General features: G+C 37.7%; 1 protein-coding gene across 1 annotated transcript in view; it reads right to left on the bottom strand.

Moving 5' to 3' along the window:
* Window positions 1-576: 576 nt before the first annotated feature.
* The window catches only part of LOC129438834 (uncharacterized), a 50,577-nt gene continuing 24,402 nt past the window's right edge, over window positions 577-26,751 (bottom strand). The window contains exons 4-20 of the mRNA XM_073863347.1: window positions 25,291-25,391; window positions 17,654-17,720; window positions 16,389-16,435; window positions 14,516-14,666; window positions 14,214-14,345; window positions 13,172-13,354; window positions 12,668-12,760; window positions 12,450-12,536; window positions 12,114-12,147; window positions 11,933-12,025; window positions 11,734-11,832; window positions 10,771-10,809; window positions 6,808-6,818; window positions 6,427-6,726; window positions 4,723-6,244; window positions 3,596-4,625; window positions 577-3,424 (exon numbers count right to left, since the gene is read on the bottom strand). Of these exons, the coding sequence (XP_073719448.1) occupies window positions 1,600-3,424; window positions 3,596-4,625; window positions 4,723-6,244; window positions 6,427-6,726; window positions 6,808-6,818; window positions 10,771-10,809; window positions 11,734-11,832; window positions 11,933-12,025; window positions 12,114-12,147; window positions 12,450-12,536; window positions 12,668-12,760; window positions 13,172-13,354; window positions 14,214-14,345; window positions 14,516-14,666; window positions 16,389-16,435; window positions 17,654-17,720; window positions 25,291-25,391 (5,814 nt within the window). The 3' untranslated portion in view covers window positions 577-1,599. The remainder of the gene's footprint in view (window positions 3,425-3,595; window positions 4,626-4,722; window positions 6,245-6,426; window positions 6,727-6,807; window positions 6,819-10,770; window positions 10,810-11,733; window positions 11,833-11,932; window positions 12,026-12,113; window positions 12,148-12,449; window positions 12,537-12,667; window positions 12,761-13,171; window positions 13,355-14,213; window positions 14,346-14,515; window positions 14,667-16,388; window positions 16,436-17,653; window positions 17,721-25,290; window positions 25,392-26,751) is intronic.

Raw genomic sequence — 26,751 nt, 5'->3', positions numbered from 1 at the left:
TCTGAGAGCACCACTGCTTGATACGTATAGCCTCCTCCAACAGCACTAAGCAAATGCATTGAATTGTTTGTATTTGCGCGCACATGTGTGTGTGTGTGTGTGCGCGCGCAGATGCATGTTTTTACAGTTATTAAGTAATCATTGTTAGGGTTTTAATGATGTGCTCGCATTAATGGCATCAGTTTTAAGAAGGTTGCGGTCATGACGGTGTTGCTCTTGTATTTTTACGTCCACCCATCAAGTGACTTGTTATGATGAGTAAAAAATTAACAAATAAAAAAATTTGTAAACTACTGCCCCGCCCCCCGATACTATCGTGTATCGCCAATCTCACAGGCTGACGATAGGACGATCTCAAAATAGGGCATATCGCCCAACACTACTGTGTGCTCCACCCTCCACCGCCACTTTCAGTGTGTGCTTGTAGCAGCTAGGAGGCTGCTCAGGTTGCAGCAACAGTACAATTTGTCCAGTTAAAAGTTGTTCTATTACTGAAATAATTTTAGAGACATTATTTAAAGGTAAAAAAAACCCTTTACGTTTGATTAAAAAATGTAAATTACATTGATACAATCATTATTACACTACACAGGTTTTATTAAGTACAAATAACACAGGACACATTTCCTCATACAGTGTGACAATCATTTTTCAGAGGAACTACAGAGAATAAATTTTTTACATACTTGGTTAATCAGTTTGGCACCTATTCTGACAAGCATTATGTGAAACATTAAAGGGCTTAACCGGAAATATTTTCAGTGGTTTAAGTGATCCTGGATTTTTCTTTGGTCAGGTTGGGCTGAAAATTAAACATTTCAACAACAGATTAACAACTTGTTACACTAAAAAATACACAAAAAATCTAAACAATGAAAATCCTGGCCAGTTATCTCAAGGGAACATTTCTAAGGCATTATGGAATGCTTGGTCTCTATTCAGCAATCATTCTTAACAACACCAAGGATCAGATTGAATGTTTTGATGTTTTGATTAACATCATTCAAAGCAGCGATTCATTTTCAATTGTTTTCAGAAGTCATATTTACCAAACTTTCTCTAAAAAATTGAATGAAAATCAATTACATTTAAACATGCATGAGAATGTTTTGCCTGAAACACACTACTTTACAGACACGTCTGAAACATGTGAAAAAATGTGCAAAACGGAAATAAAAGTTTAAGTGCCAGAAAACATCTACTTCATAAATAAGGGTTCTCTATATATAACACATCCAACTGAATCCTTTAACGCCAGAGGCTTTGGTTCAATCACTCATAATACATTTGCATATTAAACATCTTAACGAGTAAAATAACATTACACTGTCAAATAAAACATTTTATTTATGTTTCACTGGTACACAAAATTTGGGTTGAGTCTTAATATTAGTCCCATTTCGAGTAAAGCACTTGTAAAAAAAGAAACACTGACCATAGCAAAGTCATCTGGCTGAGACCCGTATTTTGTCATCCTTATAATCGTATTTTGTCCGACTAAAGGGGTCCCGTATTGCCGACTTAACATGCTAAAGTGCCAGAAAAAGTACTTGTCACTGAAGCATGAGACACTTTACTAGTCCCTGGTAGCACACCACCTTAAAGCCTTTTGCAGTTCTGCATTGAGAAGTTGCAGCTATTGATGCTGACCCTTCTTCTGTTCTGGTTGTCTGTCACAGGGGTCAGTGTTTGAGTCAGACTGACTTGTGCATTACTAAAAGATGCTATCCTCCCACTACCAGCAATCTGCAAGTTGACAGTGGTGGCATAGCTAGTTTTCAATGTTGTTTTCGCTCCTTGACTGGGAACATTGTCCTCTATTTTGTTCTCCTTTGTGAACTGAATTGGAGTGTCTCTCTCACAGTCAGGGCTGGTTTGAGCTACATAGGGACAAATGAGGGTGCTCCGACATGTAGTTTCTTCTAAAGATATGTTGTCTTGCTCTGCGTTTGTGTAGCGAATAGTATCAGTTTCAGCATGAGGCTCTGTGCTATATTTAGTCAACAATTCATGTACTTCTGGCCAGTCAATGCTTGTGAAATGTTTTACACTATGACTGGTTCTTTCAGGTGTTGATCTAACAGGTGACAAGGGGCCAGGACTTACAGAGGATGGGCTAACACTGTATAAACCACCACGAGGACTTGTTAACCCTGACTCTGAACCAACTGACCATCGTCCACTTTCTGCCCAAGATCTGCGCTCAGGTCTAGCTGGACTGGGTGTTCTATCACCACCCAAGGGCAGACTGGTTCCTCTTAGCCACCTCTGGTTCTGAGGAACAGTTGGGGAACATGAAGATGGCCCTGATGGAATAGGAGAGATGATTCTGACTCTTGATATAGTTGGAGAAGATGGATTTGTTAATGAAGGATTCTTTGGCTGTGGGTTAGCAAGGCCCAATACACTTGTAGGAATGCCAATAGGGGGTGGAGAGGTGATTCTGGGACTCCCACAGGGAGATAGTGAACACACGGATGACGATCTTGACAGTTCCAGACAAAGAGGGGTAAAAAAGCCAGCTCCACCTTGTCTAGGGGTTCTGGGATTAGGTGGTTTTGTTACCAAGTGGGTAGGTGGAGGGGAGCAAATTCCGGTAATTGAAGATGGTGACTGCACACGAGAGCTAGGCTCAGAGGATGGAAAAGGCCGAGCCACCCTGTTGTGCAGTGTTCCTTTTTGAGGATCTTGGAAGTAGTTTTGGGATTCACCAACATTTGCATGTGCTGCTTTTTTGTGGGTAGTGGTCCACCCATTATCACTCAAACCATTGTTATTGTTGTTATTTCCATTTAAGCTGGTGTAAGTAGTCTGTTCACGAGGGCTTTTAGCAGACGCCGGTGAATGAAGACTAACTGGAGGTGCAGGGGATACTGATCGCTGACTTCGATAAGGAGGAGGGGACTGAATGGTTGCTGGGCTAGATCGAAGACTGTTTGATCTGAACGGGGATGGAGATGACCTTGTTGGTTGATTCCCAACTCCGGTGCTGAATGTACAGCCAAGATTTGGCTCCAGACTTGACTCCAAGTTAATGGATTTAGGAGATGGTGATCTCAGTCTTACTGATGTGGTGGGGAGGGGAGATAGGGAGCTTATAGGTGGAGAAGCAGTCTGGAGATGTCCACCCCTCTTGGCCATGCTTTGAGAAATTGTCTGACTAATACAAGAGGCAGCAAGAGATTTTTTAAGAGCTGAGTGTGTTAAGGAAGGCCTGGTGTTCTGGGCACCCTTAATAGGAGAGGGTGAGCGCATTCGCATTTGGGGGCTGAAGGCAGAAGGTGGTTTTGTATCTAGTAGACGTCCGCAGCCAAAGGGTGACTTATCATTAAGCCCCGGGGAGAAAGATTGTCTGTGAGGGTTAATATCAGGAACTGAAGCATCCTGATTCCGTTCCTCAGTCTGCAGTAAGGTGTATGGCAGTCTGAAAGGCAAGGTAAAAGTAGAACATGAAAATCTTGCATCGATAGATCTAACAAAATCAAAAGCAATTAGGTTACTATTTTTTGTTGCTATTCGAACTGTAATAACAAGCATATCAATTTACATGCACATAACAACTACAGGCTAATTTGTGACATGTTCTGCAGAATACCTTTGGGGAGCTATGGGTGAAGATGAAATGGGACTTCTCTTTCCTGTTGAGGATAGTAGATTAGATGGTCTTTGGCTAGTAAACTGTAGAAGCTCATCCAAAGGTGCATCTAGAGGGGATGTGGAGGTTGAGTTTAAAATGTCTGAATTATTGCTTAGGTCTTCATTATCTTTGACATCCAGTAGACTACGCTGGTCACAAGAACCTAGCAGAGGTGCAACTGGTGTGGAGTTTGTTGCATCCTCCTGCAACTCTTCCTGAAGATATAACTGCTCTGATCTGTCAGATATAATCATTGTGGTTGAAACACAGTTATCGAAGGAGGCTGTTGACTGTAATGGAGGACATACATCTGAATCACATACAGAGGACACATCGACCAATACTTCATCATTATCTGTTGATGATTGAAATACCAATTGTATACTTTCACCAGGCTTTACAATTGAATCTTTTGATCTCTCCTCCACATTGTGAGTCATATCTCTTGAATGCTCAAAAAGGACACTTGTAGAACCAGAATTGCTCTCAATCGTAGATGTATCCTCTTGCAAAATCTGTCCCTCTACAATTATATCAATTTTAGTGGCTTTGTCTCCAACCTTGAAATGGTTCTCTTGAACAAAATGTGAAATGTTGTCGACATGTTGGTCCACTAGTGATCTGCAGTGGTTGAATGCCATTTCTGTATCATCTTGGTGCTGAGTTTCACAATTAAGGGGTGATGAGGATTTCTCTTCCTGAAAAACTGCTTCGATTAGAACAGACTCATGTTTTTCTAATGAGCTGTCACTGTAGTCTGATATCAGAGAGACATGTGATTCCACAACGGATTTACTTTCTAACATTTCAACTAAAGTAGCTGAAGATTCACCAGTAGATAGTGAATTAGGTTTAATAGATAAGACCTCTTCTGGAGGTCCAATCAGATTGCAGTCATTTTCTTGAAGATATGTTTTAGAAAGCTGTTCCCTTACAATGATGTGTCCAAGAGATTCAGAAAGTGTAGGTACTGATGATTCTATAAGATCTGTGAAACAATAATAAAATGTATTCAATAAACAATTTCTACAACATATTAAAGGTCTCTTACATCACAATATATCAAAGTCTGTCTATAATCTCACCTGCAGGTTGATTTAGTATTCTCACATTGCCCTGGTGCAGCTCTAGCTGAGACTTGGGTGGAGTGCTTGCCTTTCCCTCTACTGACCATGTTCCCTTACTTGTTCTTGTTCTCTTCTGATGTAATGGTACCTTCATGCTACTTGCCTTGGCGGTGTACATGCGTGCAAGCATTTGCACTTTATTCAGAATCTTTTCAGAGTTCTCTACCAAACATTGGTTGACTGGTCCACTCTCAGAAAATCCTAAATCTGACACCTCTGCCATTCCTTCATAAAGAGTACTGCTACATGGAACCACCTTGCCATGACGAGACCATCTGCCAACTTTAATCTGACTGGGAAGGCTATCCAGGCTTCCATTAGGAGACATCCTAGATCTTGTTCTACCAGCTAACTGATTAAATGTATCGTCTTTTTCTGTTGTCTGCAGATTTGATCGATGTGAAGTACCTTTATCGCACTGTGACAGTTCAGACTGTTTATGTTCTAAATTCATGTCATTTATGGATGTCTCTTCTGTATCTGTAGGCACAACCGAATTGTTCTCCTTTGGGAAAGGTACTGTCAGATTCATCTGAGACTCTTGAACCATTCTCTCTTTTTCCTTCCAAAGATTCATGCAAGGAGTAAATTCACAACTCTTTTCTTCAATTTCAATGGCTGACTTGCCCTCTAATTCTTCCTTTTGCTCTTGTCTAACATCTAAAAGAGATAAAGGGCAGGCCCTATCAGCAGATTCCTGTTGACCAAGAAACTGTTCGGTTTGGTTTGACTTTGGGAGTACTGAAGATGGTGAATCATTTTCAGCACAGTCAGAGTGTCCATTCTCAGAGTCCACCAGGCTTTCTTGGTGGACAGGAACATTAAAACGAGACACAGAATCCTTTACCAAACCTGTAGGAATATGAGAGAAGCTGTTCCTACGTGATGTCTGACTCTCTTCTATACCGGCTTCGGCTGCCTCATAATAGCTACGTATCTTCTCAATAATCTGCCTGTCACTTTTGGTCAACTTTTGCTCAGTTTCAACTTTGGGGACAAGAGAGCTGTCAGGTGGTTTTGATGCAGTAAACACAGGAGCACGAGTTGACTTGGCCTCACATAATGCATTATCATTGGCTTTGTCTGTAATATCTGATTGGTGAGACTCTTGCCTCTTAGTAAAAGTGTCTTCAGTGTCTTCACACTCTTTTTCATTTATGTTCATGACCATCTCTGGTTTGGATGAATCACTATGATTGAGCTCTGGGTTTGTCAGTTCTTCTGACTGATTGACTTCTGTGAAGGTATGCAATGGTGATGATGGTCTCTCAATGTCCTCTGGTGGAGAATCGATTGCTTCACAGGATGAATGGCTATCCTTGTTTTTGTCTGATCCATCAACTAAAGGATTTTTTTCCATCTCTGAACTTTTGGGATTTATTATCTGCTGATTATCTTCATCCAACTCCACTACAAGTGGTTTAGCTTCATCCAACTGCTGTTCCTCCAATGGCTGGACATCCAAGGACTCTGGAATCGACTGGCAATTTCAAAGAAAGCAAACCAAAAAATTTCAATAAGGCCAACTGAAAAATCTGTAATAAAATTATCTTCCACTTTAATTAAATAGAGAAAAATAACATAAAATTGCACAAAATAGGTAAAACTTAGAACCTTAGAATTACATTAATAAAATTTTTAGCATTCACATGCTATACATACCATGTCTGACGTTAATTGCGCCATGCCTTCTCGAAGACGGCTCTGGTTAATGAATTGCATGATTTCCTCAGTAATTGAAAGTGTTGGTGGTGGAGGGAGTGGGGTCAAATCATCTTCATCTTGACATAAGGTCAGATCATCCCGAGCAAATTCAACTTCAATGACGGAGGAAGCCAGAGTACTGGTACTGCCTGAGGAGCCAATGCTGTCAGCCTGTGGGCATAACTCTCCTTCACTCCCAGCCTTCACAGCAGCATTGATACAGTATAAAAAAACAGGTAAGGCAATGTACTTTCGGGTCTTTAAATAAAGTTTATATTGAGGTGTTTTTTATAGTTTTATCAAAAGGCTAATACCAAATGTAACAAAATGTGCGCATACCTTCAAAGAAACTGGATTTAATGACAGGTGGAGCCAAGGCAGATGAAAAGCAGGAAAAACAGAAACAAAACATAGGTTTAAAAAAAGCATTAAATTGTACTGAAATGTTGTTCAATAAAGAAAACTTTTAAAAACAAAACTTTTAGTTTTTAACTTTTAGTAAATTAATTCTTAAAAAATACGTTATTATGAGCTTGTTTTATTATTGACCTACATTGATATATAATATTTACATTATTATATTTTATATTATTTTATTTATTATTTTATATTTTGTAACATCTGTCTGGGGTGCCATGACTTTTTGGATCCGATTCAAGGTTGCATTATATCATAACTAAATTTCCCTCTTAATCTACTAGGGTCTCTTGATATCAACCTCTGTTCCTAATAGGGTCAAACTCCCCTGAAAGCATCCCAGCCATCTTGTTTATGGTCCCTTTTGAAGCTGAACAGAGAGCTGATAAGGTGTGAGTGGTCCTGCAGAGACCCAAGGAATGTCTTTGATGAGACCATATAAAAACTCCTTTAGAGCCCCTTTCGCACAGACATTCCGGAAAAAAAACGCGGAAAATGCATCCTGGATTTTTCCGGGATTGTTTGATTTTTTTGTTCATTCACACTACCATGATTTGCCAGCATCTGCAAGGTCCGGGAAAGACACGTGACCTGTTTAAAGTCCTGCACTTCTATGCAGCGTCTGAAGTTTGCATATTATTTATTATTTTCTCTCCAAAAACCACTCGCATGCATTTTTGTTTATGATGACTATAAAGGACTATAAAGGAGGGCGTGACGTGCCGTTCTATGCTGGGGAAATGATCTCAGCTTCAGAGTGGATATTTGACGAGCTCCCTGATCTCTGCTTTAATCCAGTTTTCAGACATTTCTCATCGTGATTGTTAATATGCATTTAAAAACACCCCATTTTGAGGAGCTGAATGATATATCTTGTTGGGATGACGAGCTGGCATTTTTGTTTATTATAAGCTCAAATTAGCATGTGACGCAATATTATTTTATGCTGCTGAATGACCTCCGCCTCAGCTTGGTAAGTGACGAGCTAACTTACCTGATATGTGCTTCAATCCAGTTTGCTGACATTTTTTGTAGTGAATGTTCTATATCCCTCATTTTAAAGAGTTGAATCAACTTTATGTTACTACGGCACGTGAGTCATTGTTAATGCGTCTCATTCGTCATTTCCTGATAACTGCTTCAATCTTGTTTGCGACATTTCCCGTCATGAATGTTGATATGTAAATCTCTCGTTTTAAAGAGTCGAACCATAACATAACTTTTGTTGTGATGATGCCCGCGTCCTCACTACGACACGCCCATTACGGCATTGTTTTGGCTTCTTGTTCACACAGAGGGTTTTCCGTGTATCTGACTAGGTCCTCTTTCCAGCAACTATCCCAGAAGATTTATGGGACGTATTTGCGTTCACACAGAAGCTTGTCTGGCAATTTTACTGGTATTTTCTGGGACCAAAGGTCTGTGTGAATGGGGTTTAGGTCTTGTCTGTAAATACATATATGAATGGTTGAATAACTTGTATTCTCATGTACAATTGTGTTTCTATAACTAAGACTGAATAACCTATGGCAAATAGAGAAGTTTAATTGTTATTCATACATCAGAATGAATCACAACTTAATGCTTGTTTAAACCATTCATATTTGGTATAAACTGTTCACTTTTCAATTTTCTCTTCATTGATAAATATGGTATGACGGTAGAACAACTCATTCTATTTATTCAATGATCTGGGCTGATATTTTTCAAAGGAGCCTGCAGGCAATAAAATATGCTAAATTTACGGTTAAGGGGACAAAAAACTCTCCCCTGCTCAGCTCTGATTGGTCGATTCAAACTTGGATGGGCATGCCCTTCTCAAAGGTTAAATACCGCTTCTGGACCTTTCGGAACAACTCTTCAAATGGACTTGGACTCTTGGTTCGCACCCAGACAACCTGGACCAATCTCTGTTTTCCAGCATGAAAGTGCTGCAAACTGGACTCTGTTTTCCATCAAAACTCCAAGACTTTCATTTTGCATTTGGATTTGCTTTGAGGTTTAATGTTGGTTTAATGAGGTGAAATGTTGGTTTTATGCAGAGTCTCTCTATATGTCTCTCTCTCTCTCTCTCTCTACCTCCCTCTTCTCTCACCCTTAAATGTTAAATGTTTGTTTGTCTATAGTCAGTTATGTCTCATATAATCATATAATTCATTCATGGATGCCTCCTGAGTTCTGATTAAATTAAAGTCACTAACTTTCAAAAAAAAAAGTTTGGACACACTTGACTAAAATGTTAACTATGATTTTAAAAATTTTTTAATCTGAAGGTGTATGGTAAAATGCATGAAATTACTTTTGTAGAAAAAACTATACCTGTGCCAAACAGATTAATTTCTGTTATTAGAAAACTAACATTTTATTTTAAAATATTATTTTTAAATAGATGACTTGCACTGAATATTAAAGAAAAATCTGTCAATAAGAGCCCAGATTAAATGTGAAGTCCTTCAATATTCTTTAAAATTCAGTCTAAAGTAAAACTTCAAGAAGCTTCTTGATAAAATAAGTATGGTTAGGCAATTTCTAGGCAAAGAGTGACTGCACTTCAAATGATAAACTATAACAGAATTTTGATTTATTTTGGATGCTTTCAGTAAACAACATAATTCAAAACATTGTGTTATGCAATAGTTTGGAGAACTTTGTTATTATTCTGTTATGTGCAAAAATATATAAATAAAGAATGAGTAAGTGTGTCCAAACTTTTGGCCTGTACTCATATATATACACATTTTTGTCAAAACATGTTTGTTATTATGTTATCATGTTATTATATATATATATATATATATATATATATATATATATATAATGTAATGTTTTCCTGAGGCATATTTATAAAAGCGACTTAAATCCGAATTGAACTAAGGCGTAGTTATATATATATATATATATATATATATATATATATATATATATATATATATATATATATATATATATATATATATATATATATATATAATAACATGATAACATAATAACAAACAGGTTTTGACAAAAAATATATATATATATATATGTGTGTGTGTGTGTGTGTGTGTGTGTGTGTATATATATATATATATATATGTGTATGTGTATGTATGTATGTATATATGTATCAGAGTTTAGTGTTAAGAAAGTGTCTTGCAAGATGTGAGCATCTCCGGACTGGCACCGGCCACCACTGTTACCGATAATGAATATAAATTTTTGACATACATTCACTAAAATTTTCTCTGGACAGGTGCAGCTGATAAATTAGTTTTCGATAGGTGCTCAACAGCACGTATGCAATGCTGCAATACTCCTTAGAATCTGCTGACAGCCTTTATCCTTGTGTTGGAAAAAAATTACTTGACCATCTTGTGTCTTCACAGCCACGACTCAACGATGCTCTACCTGGATTAAACACGTGGTCAAGGGCTAGCGCTATGTTCGCCATATTGTCGTTTATAGCCGAAAAGAGAAGGGATTCTTTAATGCATTAATGCAATGCGACAAAGCAGGGGCTCGTGGCATTTCTTTTGTTCTAACGGGTGAAGCCCACACCGGAGATTAAGACAATTCCTTATATTGAGCTGGTATAGGTGTCTTTTAATGCAAATTACTAAACTTGTGCACGCGGCTGCTCATTCAGAACACTCCAAATTCGCTTACATAACACACAGTTTAAGAACAAATTCATGTGCTTAAGCACGTGATGGGAATTAGGAGGGAATTTTTGTAAGAAATTCAAATATACATATAAATACGGAAAAGATGCAATTATTAGTGAATGAGACCCAAATATTATTTTAACCTAAATGTAGTTTTACTTTCATTCAAGCAATGTCATTACTGTCCAAATACCCATGATAAAATAAACATAAAAATGTATGAAAAATGTACACTCACCACTTTGCTGAAATGCAGATTCTATATCCTTGGCAGGGGCTTTGGGCACACAGAATAAACATTAATCACTTACACATATGTATATATATATTTTTTTCCTTTTCATTTTTTAATTATGTAATTATATACTTAAATACTTAAATATATACTATATATATATTATATTTGGGAAAATTTTTCAGTAGTTCACAGAAAGAAACATTTTCAGAGACAAGGATTAGCTTTAGCCAGGACTATGCCTAGTTCAATTCGGATTTAAGTCGCTTTTATAAATATGCCTCAGGAAAACATTACTGCTGTGCATCTTGAGAAAAAAACAATGGCACTGATATACACTCATCTAAAGGATTATTAGGAACACCATACTTATACTGTGTTTGACCCCCTTTCGCCTCCAGAACTGCCTTAATTCTATGTGGCATTGATTCAACAAGGTGCAAAAAGCATTCTTTAAAAAATCAGCTTGAATCAGTCGGCCCATTCTCCTCTGACCTCTAGCATCAACAAGGCAATTTCGCCCACAGGACTGCCACATACTGGATGTTTTTCCCTTTTCACACAATTCTTTGTAAACACTAGAAATGGTTGTGCATGAAAATCCCAGTAACTGAGCAGATTGTGAAATACTCAGACCAGCCAGTCTGGCACCAACAACCATGCCACGCTCAAAATTGCCTAAACCACATTTCTTTCCCATTCCGACATTCAGTTTGGAGTTCAGGTGATTGTCTTGACCAGGACCACACCCCTGAATGCATTGAAGCAACTGCCATGTGATTGGTTGATTAGATAATTGCATGAATGAGAAATTGAACAGGTGTTCCTAATAATCCTTTAGGTGAGTGTATTTTAAGATATGTCAGGGCAAGATATATTAAGTTAAGACCGTTCAAAAGTTCATTTTAGGCTTAAGCCTTCTCATTACAAAACAATGAGAATCAATTTCAGAAATTAGATATTCACCAGACTGTCTCCTCCCACGCTTGTATGGCAGATTGCCCTCTAAGAGGAGTGGAAGGCATTTTCTGGCTTTCTCCGGGGTGTACATGAATTCTGGTGGCTCTGTGAGAAAGTTTATTATGAATATCATAAATCATACATGTGATTGTGTAAGGTATGTGCCAGCATTATATGGATTTCCAGTGAAGACTACACGCCAGACCTGATTGCCTTCTTCCTCTGTGGTAGTTATGAATATCATCCATTCTTGGAGAAGGCATTGGCTTTCTTATTGGCTCCGGATCAAACTGTGGTGCTAAGCGTCATACAAAGCATAATCGTACACAATTATAAAAAAGCAAATTGCAGTGCAGTGATCCAAGAACATAAGAATGAATACCTACACTGACAGAAGCTGTCACCGAGAACCTGCCTTGCCTGCAAAACATGTAAAGAATTCTGTTGTTCAGACACACACAAGGCAAAAATTTCGCATGCCCCTGCATGAGTGATTTTACAGTATTTATGCAAGGTCCATGTGTAAATATATATTACTCTGCTGACTCACGTAATGAAATAACTTTGGCTTAAATCAAAATAGTATTTCATGTTCAATCATGTATTTACTTGGCAAGTCGTCTGGTTAATTAGCAAGATAAGTTATCTGTCCTGATCACCATTGTGCTTAATTTCTCCTTTAAACTTTACGTTATGTGTTGACAAATAAACAACTTTTTTACTTTTTGAGGTAAGGACGCAGGATGGTTCTCCACTATCATCCTCTTGAGGTAATGCAGCCACAACCGCTTCTCCTCCTGGTTTTTAGCCTACATTTAAATAAAAGTTTCACTTAAAAATGTAGTTTCACTTTTTAAGTAATATACAAAATGTGCTAGTAACAATGTTGCGTGCCTTGAGGGCAATTAATGTAAACAAATCATTAAATGTTTGACATCACCTGAACAATGTGTTGCTGTTTTGGGATTGTCTGGTCTGACACTTTAAAACAGAGAGGATCCTTCATGTTTTCCACGAGGAGCAGATTACAGCACTTAAAAGATGAGAGAGGGAAATATGTGATGCAGACCTGGAAGTATTTACTGTATACTTAGTCACTTCATGTAGTTTTATTTATTAGCTAATTATTCGTTCACAAAAAACAAAAACAAAATTTAAATGCCCTCCAATATGCATTCATGGGACACATGGATGGTACCTCAATAAAAAGCAAGCGTGCCAAGGAACATTTGCTACCTGGAATTACAGATGCAACAATTGCATTACTACTAATTGCAATATTCACATGAATACTATTCATAGCCACATTAAGACACATTTATGATATATTATGTAAATGGAATGTACAATCCATCCAATCAATCAAAAACCTCATGAAGTGACTATGACAGATTTATGACACAAATACCAATGACAGATCCTAAAAAAATCTAATAGGACTTACAAAGATGTGAGTACTGTAAATGAAATGATCCAGCCTCTTTTTGGCAATGAGAAGCATTTTGTCAAAAAGAAAAAACGCTCTTTCCTTCTTCACCCGTTGAACCCGGAAGGAGCCTTCAAGGACAAGTTCACCAAACCCGCTGAGATCAGGACCAGTCCAGTTCAGTAACAAACTCTCAATCTCCTATAAAAAGTGACATTTGCATATCATTTAAAGGGGGTGGTTCAATGGTATTTCAAGCATTCTGACTTTTTAACACAGTTATAGAGTTGTTTCCTCATGCTAAACGTAGGCAAAGTGTTAAAAAAGCAGTTGGACGTGTTACAGAGTATTTCTGTGCCGAATGCACAGTTTTTTTCGATTACAGGTCCAACCGTTTCAGGGGTTTTCTATACATATCATTTCTTTATATGTGCACTTCCCCCGGAAAACCCCGCCCACAGGCGGGAGACGCTAGAACTTACATTCACATCACGCGACAGCTTTGTTTAATTTCAAAACTCAACAATGGCACGAAAGAAGAAGTGTGTTTTTGGATGTAAGGAGAAGAAAGTCAACCTTATGGAAATAATGGATATAGTTTATTATCCGGGGTAGCAGCGGAGTTTTGCTGTGTGTTTGATGCGCTGGATTTTCCCAACCGAGTCACGAGTTGCATGTGGTAAGTAAGACTTCTGTCTTATGTTGGAAATATGCCCGTACATATTATATAAATGACACGAACATGTAGTGAATCATGACTTGTACTCGCTCCACCCGCGGTAGTAACTCCATCTTCTTCATTTTTTCGTACGTTATCGGCAAGATTCGGTAAAGCTAATCTTTCTTTTATAAATCTGATTAAACTAAAGACTTTTCGGAGATATAAAGGATGTCATACTACTCTATAGGTACTCCAGATTAACATCAGAAATGCAGAAACAGCGTGTGTTCCGTGAGCTTTAACACATGGCACTCCAAAAATATAGTTTTTATATAGCTAATTAAAAAAAAAGTGTATTTTTGTTTTATGTTGAACTCAAAGCATTTGATATTCAGTTACCTGCAGTCTGACCGCATGCTCCTGTTTTCTTTTCATGTCATTGATGTACCAAGCCACTGCTGTCATGGTAATAATGGCATCCTCCACCACCTCATACCCTGGATCACTTTTATCAAAATGTTTGGACAGCTCCTACCACAAGGGGGAGACAATTAATCAAATGCGCAGTGATATTTCTTCAGCACACTCAGCTGATTTGTAGATTGAACTGGACTGGACATTTCAACAACAGGACAAGTAACAAAAATTGGTGGCTTTGTTTGAAGCATCTATAAATCTCTCCAAAGATCAATGCAACTGACCTGCAGTAGGAGGTGGTACTTAAGGATCCTTTGCACAGGCTTTAGCAGATAAGTCTCCAGAGGCAATGAGTGGCACAGGGTGGCCTGCCTTTCTTGGAAGAAGCGCACCAGGCTTTCATTCTTCATGCAGTCCCTTAGGACGGTGACCGAGCTGGATGGAAACAAAGTGGTATGTGTTTAAGTATGGGTAGGAGACTCATCACCCTGGCATCTTTGCCTTAAAGGACTTCATCTAATCCTAGCATTTAGCTGATGGCCTTTTAGTGGTGACACCCAAAACACCCAACATATGGTCACTGATGATGAGATACTAGTTTTGAGAACGATCAGGGCCGCCTTCATTATTCAGTATTGTATAGAGAATAGTAAACGCACTGTTTGAGTTTTGCGTGTATGAATATGCATTAAACTAATTCTCTAGAGACGGCACAGAAACGAGCTACGATACAGCCGAACATCTGCGACTGCTACACTGGAGGCCCTTAGGAATACTGTGAGAGAGGCTGAAAGGTATTTGCAAGCAGTCATCGCCTAAATATTTTTGCCTCTGATATGTCTGGTGTTTGTACAAGACCTTAGCTGACATAGCCGACAACCGTATATGACACAGCCTAATTAAAACCACACTACATTCATAAAAAGCGTTTTACATGACTAGACTTATTTGGATTGACATCTTGATAGCAATACATCAATCATCTACATCATCATGTATAGCTTGTAATGCACTGTAAGTCGCTTTGGATAAAAGCGTCTGCCAAATGCATCAATAAAATAATATATATAAATAGGTTAACTTAAAAAATTACCTGTGGCCGGTTGCATAAACATAGCCGTGACATTAAGACTGCGTCTTAAGAATGATTCTGACTAACTAGCAATTAGTTAGGGCTAATCAGTCTTATTATTTGGATTTATATTAGACCAATCTACCTTTCTATGTAACACACTTAGAACAGTTATGATCAGTCTTGTAGAAAAAAATTCATGACTAACTTTTAAGACTAGTCTTAAAGTTTTAGGCAACGGCCACTGGTTGCCTTAAATTTTGAGTAAGTTCAACTTAAAAATACAAAACCCTATTTTTTTAACTAGTTACCAATTTTTTTAAGTTGATTTAACTGAAAATTTTAAGGCAACCAGTTAACTTACTTTTTTAAAGTTTAAATTTTATTCTTTTGCAGTGTAAGGTACTAAAATGAACTCTTTTCGTTTCGAAAGAATACAGCTAGGGCTGTCACAATGATTAAATAATCGTCTCGTCGCGATTGTTTAACCTCATCGCGATGATTTCAGATCACCGCAATGATTGCACATCTCTTTAAAAAACACAAGGGGGAGCAGCAGCGCCTGTATAAACAAGACTGTATCAGATGGCGGTCTTTAACTTACAATGTAAATGCGATACATTGCAAAGCCATTCAATACAGTGGAAAAAACTGCATTTAAAGAAATGCTGATGACTTCGATAAGTAGTACTGCAGGTAAAAATACATTTCCAAAACACCAATTCCAAATTTAGGGAAGTGAAGGATGCTATTTTTAAGGATATGTAAGGAATTATGGTCCAGTACTCATATGACCTTTGTGGGATTGGCTACTATTTAAGGCCTGAATTTTCAGTTTTTGAAAGATATTAATATTTACTGCTAGGTAAACCTTGCAAAAGATTTAATTTAAATAATCACAACAATGTGTGAAAATTATTTCATGAACAAACAGAAAAAATGTATGAGAATTAAATATCAAAGCATTAAAACAGACAATTAATCATCGTAATCATCACAATTTATTAGACAATTAACCGTCAGCCAAATTTCATTATTTGGTGTGACAAATAATTATGTAAGGAATAGAAATGTCCTTTACTTACTTGGGGTAATTCATGCAGTATATGGTGTAAATGTCAAAAGCTTCACTCTAAACAAAAACAAGAACAACATATATCAATGATTCAATGTAGTTTGAAGTTAATTTAGATTAAAACATTTGAAAAACAATCTATAGTGGGTACGTTTTTATATTGGTCACTCGTTGCTCAACAAAAACCTGAAGTTCAGGGTTATGGAGCTTGAGAAAAATAAGCACAAAATTAAAATGGCAAACTCTAGCCTGGTATTTGCTTGGCATTGCAACACAAGCTTGTTGGAACGGTTTCGAGATTTTTCCACTAAATGTTATAAAAACAGAAACAGCACCACAACAACACAATCAAGTAAAACCTCTCATCTGCTCTGGCAATGACTGTCTGCAGGCAGATATGGCCAGATATGGCCTGACAGCAGATGCAAACATGTCTGATATGCACTTTATTTAGAGTCTGATATCTAGAAATACTGCTTTGTTTGGGAAGAAGTTGGCCTTTCTTTTTCAAATGTTGCTAAGACATATTGCTGGGAAAAACTAGAAAAGTACAGGTCTTTAAGTGCCATTAGACAAGTAAATGTGAACGTCAAGCTGTGTGTCAGCCGAAACCTTAAAATAACCCACCGGTAATGGCTTAATCAAATGTACTCAGTGTTTCCTTAGCCAGCGCTAATTGATCCTAACAGTGGCCATTTCAGCAGGAGGTAAACATTGGGTCTTAAAGGAGGGACAGCTGCCTCAGCTTGCCAAAACTGAAGATAAAGTACGATTTATTTTTCTAACCATGACACAAATCATGGCAGAAAGACCCTCGAGCACGGTTGTGTAGCTTTGAAACAAAGGGTTTACTGTCTGATTCCCGTTCCAGCTCCGTTTGTTCATTGTAGTGTCATGGTGAGGAGAGCAAAAGTGTCTGTAAACGCACTCAGCTGACGTGTGCATGTGTTGAAGTTCAAATGCGTTTGCTGATTTGTTTTTTTACAGAGTCCATCCAGTTTCCCCAACATAGACCCGTGTGCTTCTGCCCCAAAGCCAAGCAAGGGCCCCACCATTATGGTTTAGTGACCATTAAAAGAACCTGATTTTCCTTTTTCCTTTTCTTTCCTATTTCCCACAATTAGGAATTCCTGATTTTCAGAAATGTGCATAGTGCATACTGTAGGAATGGGTGGCAACTAACTTTATCCATATCTATATATCTATAGTCAATGTGTACCATCAATAAAGGTTTTCAATGGAAAGATTTGTGTATTTAATTCATGATGTGCTTACCCTCTCCACAAAGCACTCTGCTATGGCAGCGGCATGCGGACTACGCTCCAGATCCTCCAACAGGTCACTGTTAAAGATAAAGAGGTCAGTTTTGGTGCACAACACACAATTTCCTTCTCATAGACGCAGTCATTAATAAACACTGTGAAAAATGTGCAAGACAATCTGTATTGAGTGGCATATAAAGAGTTGGACTATCTCATTGTTATTCCCTCTCTGTGGAAACATCTGGGACTGGTGTGTCAAGAGGACACTCTTTACTGGAATGGGCTTTGACTTCTGCCTGAATTTCCAAATGGCGTTCATTTGTTTCGTTTTATCATTTAGACCAAACTATTGCATAAATGCACACAGATGGAAAAGATCTTATTTTGGCTTATTTCCCTTATTCACCTTTAAACATATTTTCCAACATATCCCAATATCCCTGACCTTAAATCCCCTCCTTTCCTTATCATGACATGGATGTGGCTTTTAAAGGCTGCTTATGATTCCTGTCAGGCAATGAATGAATGAAAAACAGCATTCTTGGAGTGTATTGGCTGGCAGCGAGGTCTGGACCGTGAGGTAATGAAGGAAGTTTGGGCTGGGTTTATTGAAACAATCTCTATTGTGAGTCAAACGCTATATGGAAAATAATAAATTTTCCCTCTGTGTTATGGAGTTGATCGCTTGTGGCTGGGGGGACTTTTCAACCACGAATTTGACTGGTTTGACAATGTACTCAAACCAAGGGTGCTTACCACTCCTTATCCACCTCCTGATGGTTGAACGAAATCTCTGGGACAACTCAACAAACCACACAATATTTCATTCAGTTCATTAGCAAAACTTCAAAATTTGTTGACGAAAGGCCCTCAAACCACTAGACTGGTCAGTCTTTAGGAAAATTCTCCCTCCATATCATGTAAAAGAAAACAACGTTGAGCCCTTTAAACACTCTGGACTTTTCTGCATGTGGCTGAGGGGAAAAGTTCGACGAGAAACCACAGCACTCCAGCCTTCATCATCTTCTCTTCTCCTCGGAAGACGAAGCTCATTTTGTGGTTGCCCTTTGTGGTGAAGGGTCTTCATTGTGGTTGTGTGGGAAAAGTTACATTCATGTATGGTTTCTCTATTAGTTTGACCAAAGAGCTCAATGTTGTAAGTGCCTGTGGGTTTGCAATGTCTAAGATTTAGATTAAAAGGGCAACAAAATGACAAAACATAGCTCCTTAATCTGTTTTGCACAATAATGAAGTTGTTGCTGTGAAGCTCTAAGCCACAAGTATCCGCTTTTATGTTTTCACATTAGTAGGCGAGTTGGACTCAATTAGACCTTGGCACATCTTTTGAGGTCTTGGCGCGTTCACCCAAAATCCCAGGATAGTGTTGGCGAATCCAAGTTTTGGGATTTAAAATATGATGCTACATTCATACGGAGTACTTTCCTAACTTATTTGCCAAATACATACAAAGACAATTTTACAAGAGTTTAGAAGTACAGTAAGAAATGAATACATCAAGACACAAGGCCAAGTACTGATCGGTTCTTTCACCGTGTCAGAATCGCTTAACAACCATTTAGTTCCTTTTGATTGATTTTTGGGCTCCTCGAGTGTTCCTTAAAAACCCAATGCGGTCGAGAGAGTTACGATCTTTATAACTAGAGATGGGGATTCACCGAAAAAAAAAACTCCCTCCGTTCCATTTAATCTTCACCTCACCTAAGTCATCTTGAATGTTGTATCCAACACTCACCCGTTCTACCAGTTTATCTCCTACAATTCATCTGTTAACATGCTACGAACAGAAGTTCACTGCCTTTCATCTAAGTTTCCCACAGCAGTCAAGGCAATATTTTTGCTGGAAACACAGTGTCTTGTGGATGGGGGAAATTTAGTTATTCTTCTTATTTGTTCAATAAAACAATCCTCGGGATAATTCCATAACTCTCCTGAATAAGATCATAAAGAGACAGTGAGATGTTTAGGGGAAAACCAGAGCTGTCTTTGTTAATAAGAAAATAATACTCTTTATTCTCATTCAAGAGCTTCATTCAATATAGTCAAGCTTAAATATTGATAGATTGATAAAGGTTGGCTGATATTAGACAATTTCCAGATGTTTTCGGGTTTGGCCAGTAACCGTGACTGCTTCGACGATTAACAAATGTTTGTTTTTTTAGGCACCATTATAAGCCCATTGTGAAGTACAAAATACTGTAGTACAGTGGTTCCCTGCGGTCCAAGTTCTCCAAGGGGAGGATTGCAGGATCTAATATGTTTCAAGGTCAAATAAAGATATGAAGAGCTCAGATGCAAAAGCCGCTAAACATCACTTTCGTCAAAAATTACATAATAACATTGCCTGGAGACTCTTTATCAAAGACTTTCACTTCAAATCTGTTTAAAGGATTAGTCCATTTTTTTTAAAAAAACTGATGGTTTGCTCACCACCATGTCATCCGGAGTGTTGATGTCTTTCTTTGTTCAGTCAAGAAGAAACTATGTTCCTTGAGGAAAACATTCCAGAACTTTTCCCATTTCAATGGACTCCAATGGACCCCAACACATTTTAGTTTTAATGCAGTTCAAAATTGCAGTTTCAAAGGACTCTCAACAATCTCAAACAAGGCATTAGGGTTTTATCTAGCGAAACAATTGTCAGTTTTGAAAAGAAAAAAAATGCATTTTAAACCACAACTTAATCCTTTAATTCATTAGCCGCCAACCCCCCCATTTTTTTTTTAAAGTTGCCCAGCATTTTTTTTTGTGATTTTCACAAAATTTTTACAAAATGCCTTCCAGGAAATTTTTCTTAAAGAAAATATATAAAAATGCAAATATATCAAATGAAAGAACAGACCCTCTGCTTTCAAACAAACAAACAAACAAAATAAAAAAACTTTTCATCCTATCTTCATTTGTTCTCTCTTAAATATGGGTAGGTTTCTTAAAAAATACAAAATTTTGAGCGAAAAGCTGAAATAATTGCATTTTTGTAAAGGAATTTTGTTAGAGATCAGATTCAGAACGATTATCAAAACACACACAGAGTTTAAAATTAATTACATTTATTTTTGTTTCTGTTTTTTATAAATTGGCTTAGAGCCATCTAGTGGATAATAGTGGAATTACAGATTACCATAAAACTCATTAGGAAAGTGTCATTGGCAGGGAAATGTTTTCTCTTAATTGACGAGATAACTCGTCAATGGCAGGGAAAGGGTTAACCCTGGCCTCAGGCAATTCAGAATAAGCACTTATTGGCAAAATCCATTAAACTCCCTGATGACTTTTTGGCAAAGCCCCCTAAGTGCACGGAAGAAGAAACGTATGTACGATGGCACGCGTATGTCAAGGTGTAAGAGTTTTTTACCCAGTTAAAGGAAGTTTACCAAATATATTAGGATATAGACTGAATTTAAAAGACCAAAAAATTATTAAATACCAATTAAATGAATAAACTGGCATTTGTGAAAATAAGGCATTTCAGTTACTCACTAATTACATTTTCATTGCCTTAGGGTACAATTACTCAACCTAAATATAAGAGTCTGATAAAAAAAAATGCTAGAGGATTGTGTGGCTCAGATGGTCTGTGGGGGGGCAAGGAAAAAGGTTGGGAACCACTTTTGTAGTACAATATACTACAATAAACTGTACCTTTCAATTGTAACACCCATTTAAGGACATCACAATGTGAGTTTCATGACACGGAATGGTCCGATTAAATGTTGCTAAAATAAACCCGGAGCAAAATGAACAATTTGGGGTTTTGAAAGAAGTGTTGCTAAACGCAGGAATGAGTCAGCAATGAGATGTTTTCAACACTGCAACACAGAAGAGCGATTTCCAAGCCAGCAAAAACAGCGTGTTCTGTTGCTTTCACTGCAAAAGACAAATACAGCATTCTAGTGCAAAGGCACAATTTACAATGATTCACTATAACTGGACAGATGTCTGTGGGAACAAAATAAGTCCCGTCTGCTGTCCCAGGATGCATTGCTCGCTTGGCTGCACCCTCACTTTCTGACAGGTCATGTGTGGCTTGTTCACCACAGGGGCTGGAGCTCTACCTCAGAGCCTGGCCTGCTTTGGAAAAGAGAAAATGGCACATTTGTATATGTGTGTCCTATAAAGCTCTGAGCAATGGTGCCAAGAAAGTAGAAGTGTAAATACAGGGGCTACATTCCAAAGTGATGAGCGGGGCGTTCAGAAAAAGGAAAAATACGAAGGGAGCATTTGTATGTTTAAACTATGAGGCAGGATGAGAAAACAAGGTCAACCCTCCATTTAACATAGTGCATTAACATTTACAGAGGCACTCAATGGGAAATAAATGCCGATCTAAAGGCATAGTTCAGCTATTATTGGAAATGTTGTCATCATTTAGTCCATCTTATGGCTTTGTGGGAAAAGACTGAAACCTGAAGTTTGTATTGATTAAAAAGCTTTCATCCACTAAAGCTCTTAAAAATAATTTTTCATTTTGCACACGCTGTCTGCTCCACTTTGTGAAAAATCTCGTACATATATGGTAAATAAGTTGTACTTACCGACAAATGTGTGGTACTTACTTTTAGGTATCTACATGGTAATTAACTGGTATCGTTACTGTACTTACCAGTGGAACATACTTGGTAGTTATTATAAGTACTGGGTAATAACAGATACATACTTATAGTGTAGGTATACGGTAACTAAAGAGAAGTAATACTGTACTTACAAATAAATGTACAATATAAATATTTAGTATTTACAGGCAAGTTAGGGTAAATGACACGTATTTATGGTGTACATATATGATAACTAATATCACACTTCTGTACTTACAAATTGTATATACACAATAAGTGTGTACTAGTGAATGTACCCAGTAGTTATACATATGAAAGTCAATGGTTGGGTTTGCCTCTCAGTGACATGTATATGATGCTATATCTTAGGTGGTAGGTCCTATGTAATAACTGTGTAAAAAGCAACACTTTATTTTACAGTCCTGTTTCCATGCAGTTACCATGGACGTACTAGTGAATGTACCCAGCAATTAATGCATATGGTTATTTAATGCTTGCTTTAAAGGACAAAGATACTGAATACCAAAAATGGCACATCAGTAATGTTTGTTCTTAGTTATCATTTATGTATGGTACAAGTATAAGTTACACTTGCCTGCAGGTACCACACACTTATGTATATACAATTTGTAAGTACAGTAGTGTTTCTCATTAGTTACAGTATACATACACCATATGTGCCAGTCATTAACTTACACTGGCCTACAGGTACCACACACTTATGTATATACAATTTGTAAGTACAGTAGTGTTTGATATTAGTTATCATATATGTACTGTATAAATACCTGTCATTTACCTGTAACTAACTTGCCTGTAAATACTAAATACTTATATTGTACATTTATTTGTAAGTACAGTAATGTTTCTCGTTAGTTACAGTATACCTACACTATAAGTATGTATCTGTTATTACCCAGTACTTATCTAGTACTTATCAAGAGTTACATAATAACTACCAAGTATGTACTGGTAAGTACAGTAATGATACCAATTAATTACCATGTAGATACCTAAAAGTAAGTACCACACATTTGTCGGCAAGTACAACTTATTTACCATATGTACAAGGTAAGTACACGTACTGTAAAATAAAGTGCTACCGAAGATTCTGTGACAATATAATCATCACGTCTTTAACATTGACTGAGTAAGATCATGTCAAAGATTGAAATCAATGTGAAATCAATGAGTGAAATCAAACATTGATGTTCCTAAAATCATTAGATTATAAGACTTTAGTCTGGATTTTACTTTTATGGTGATTTTGTCATATGAGGAGATAGACATCCCCTGGTCACCATTCATTTCTATTGTATGGAGAGTGTAGCATTTAGGGCATTCTCCTAAAATTCTCCTTTTTTGTTCTTGATGAAAAACAGAACATGAGGAAACAAAATTTACAATTTTTCTGCTTCCCAATCCCGGTCCTCAAGGACCCCGTCCCAAAAAGTTTTATATGTCTCCTTATTTAACACATCTGATTCCTGCTTCCAAAATTGTATACATGTCTCAATAACAAGCTGATGAGTTAAATCTAAAATGTTTTGGAAGGGGGTCCTCTAAGACCAGGATTGGGAAACACTGCCTTAAAGGACAGTTTACCACAAACAACAAGATAACTTTTTGATTTGGGGAATAAGTCGGAAACAAATGCTTTGCATTTTGTTTTATTAAAAGAGGTCCTGTGACGACACTTAAGAATTTGTTAGGTTTCCTGTTTTCAATACAGCCAAGCTGATTTCCCACGAGAGCTGGCGGTAAGGCGCCATATACAATTTCCACACTGACTAATGTCATCAGAGGGGTTTTTTTAATGACTGGGCCTGACTTGGTGTGGACAGCGAGAAAGAAAATAGTATGAAAACAGTCCTCTCAGCAGGAGTGACTGAAGGGGAAGTCGGTGAGAAAAAATGAGAGGTATGAAAAGATTTCTTCCCAGGACCTCAGCGCTCACACATACGCTCACATGCGCCCAGCAGCCATGTCTGAACATGCATTTATGCATTTACATTTATGTATTTGACAGATGAGCAACTTATGTGTGATCACTTCCATGACTTTGTGCGCTGCCAATGCAAAACTCTAAGTAAAGTAAGTAAAGTGGAAATGAGATCGACTGGTTGGAGAGCTCAAAGAGTATCTTGATTCAGTCTTCTGCATTCCAGGATTTTTCAACAGGGAACATTTTTAAAAAATTTAACAGGAGAAACGCGCAAGACAAAGTTGATACCTAAATGACAGATAAAAAACTTCAAGTTATAAATGAGCAACATCTGAGCAATAAAATGTTTCTGTGGGAACTAACAAATGTTCCTAACACTCTTAAACACTCGTATATCAACAATAAATAATGCAGAAAAGAATGCAGAAAATTGACTAAATCTGGGTCTGAAATAAACACGGCGTGTCAATTGCAATGAAGCAGACGCGTAACCAGACAAACAAAATTATCCAGGTTACCATGCATGACCTCACAGTGTAATAAACCATATGCTGCGTATCTTTAATATTTTTTTAAAGTTATGATAAAGGCCAAGTCAGTGTCTTATGAAGTGCAATGCGAAACAAGTCAGCAGTCAAGGGACGGTGTGCTGGACTGGATCAGAATGAATATATACTCTCACAGTTGGCTGACATCTGTACATCGTCCCTTACGGTGGGACAGATCAGAACACAGGCCAGCCATTGTGTCAGAGACAGATTCAACAGACACCCCTGTGGCCGCCACCCAGAAAGATGTACGTGACCTGAGATTTAAAGAAACAGTTCACCCAAAAATGACAATTCTGCTATTTTTTTTTCACTTTTATGTTCTTCCAAAACCATTTTTTTTCCTCATTGAACGCAGATGGAGAAGTTGTCTATTTTTCCATGCATTTGCAACGAATGGGAAGTGCAAAAGCATTATAAAAGTTTCATATCATGTTATACGTTATATGTTATATGTATAACAGAACAATTCGTTCCCCCAACATGTTAACGTATGGCTTCAGAACCTTTATTTTTGAGTGAACTGTTCCTTTAAAAGACTAGAGAGAAAAAAAGCGAGAGAATGCAAAAAGCAGACACCCACCTGTTAAACTCATAGATGTCCTCAATGTTGCAGAAGAGGGTGCTGACCTCCTCGGGTTTGAGAGGCAAGTCACCACAGTCAATAATGCAGCCAAGATAATCCTGAGAGAGAGAACCAGAGAAAGATGACCTCAGTGAAACCATACTGGGTATTTTCACATTCAAATTTGTTTTACTTTGCAATTCTGAAAACTCGTGAGACATGTGAAATGCTATTAAATTCAATTGCATTACATTTTCCACATAGCCGATTTTCTCGATTTTAAGTCAAATTTTGACTATAAATCGGTCCATCACAGCAGGATGCGACCTTTACCTCCAAATGATCTCCCAACACCATGAATTGGTAATGAAATTACTGTGGAAGCCACAACTGAGTCTTTGGATGATCTATAGTGTAAACATGAAAAGCGCTATGGGAAAGCAAAAGCATGCAACCCCAATATTTATATTTTCCCTCTTTGCGCTTTCAACTCCGAAATGAAAAATGTCAAGCGTCGGTCTCATGAGAAAATAGCCTTTTTATTGTGCCACACAAAGTCTTTGGCAAGGGAAACACATATCAGTATAGCAGGGGTCACCAAACGTGTCAGCTCCAAATACAGGTTTTATTTTGGAGTAAATATTTAAGATATTGTGAATGATCTTCTGTGTGATTGTTTTGTGAAATGGAATGTGTCACTAGTCGGCAGCACAGCTTAATTATTAGCTATCATTTACAGTACTAAAACAATAATGTTGGGGTAGAGCAGTTTCCCACTTCAAGTGGTTTTGATAATGCATTTTTTTTGCCATTTAAAATGTGTTTTTGATTTAATCAAACTGTTAATCATATTTTAAATCTAATTTGGGTTTAACAGAGACCAAAAACTGAAATATAATCCGGGCGGTCTGGTTTCTGGCTGCTGGACTATGAAGTTAAACAATGCTATCCTTTATCACTGCATCACACACTTTATCAGTGCTTGGCCTCATTAACCCTTAATTATCGAGACTATAAACCAAAACCAACTTCCTTGTAATCAATAAACAAACCAGTTTCACCAGACCGCGAGAAGCGCCAACAAAACACTTGGAGTGCCAACGATGGCAGTTACATTCTCCCGAGAGAAAATCCGGACATTAAAGCCAACAAAAGAAGGCCACCAAGTTAAACAAAACCTAGAAAAAGTCTACTGTTACAATAAATACAGCTACAAATAAACACACGAGGCATGTTAGACAGGCTGGCTTTATAAGGGATTCTCTTTATACACATTCCTGGACCATAAAACACGAGCTCTTTTTCTTCTTTGTTTGTTTCCAGAGCCACAAGACGTCTGGGAAGGCAAACATACTGAGTTGGGGGCAAAAAAGAGCCAGAAAATGAGGAAACGGCGCATTCAGCACCTTTCAAAAGCAGAGAGAAGTCGGACACTGTAATTACATTGATTTACACTCCGCCAAAGGCTGAAGAGAATTC

Source organism: Misgurnus anguillicaudatus, chromosome 24 (assembly GCF_027580225.2).
Source record: "Misgurnus anguillicaudatus chromosome 24, ASM2758022v2, whole genome shotgun sequence".
In the NCBI taxonomy this organism is placed as follows: Eukaryota; Metazoa; Chordata; class Actinopteri; order Cypriniformes; family Cobitidae; genus Misgurnus; species Misgurnus anguillicaudatus.
Note: the sequence above shows the minus strand (reverse complement) of the source record. Positions and strands in the feature narration are given on the sequence as shown.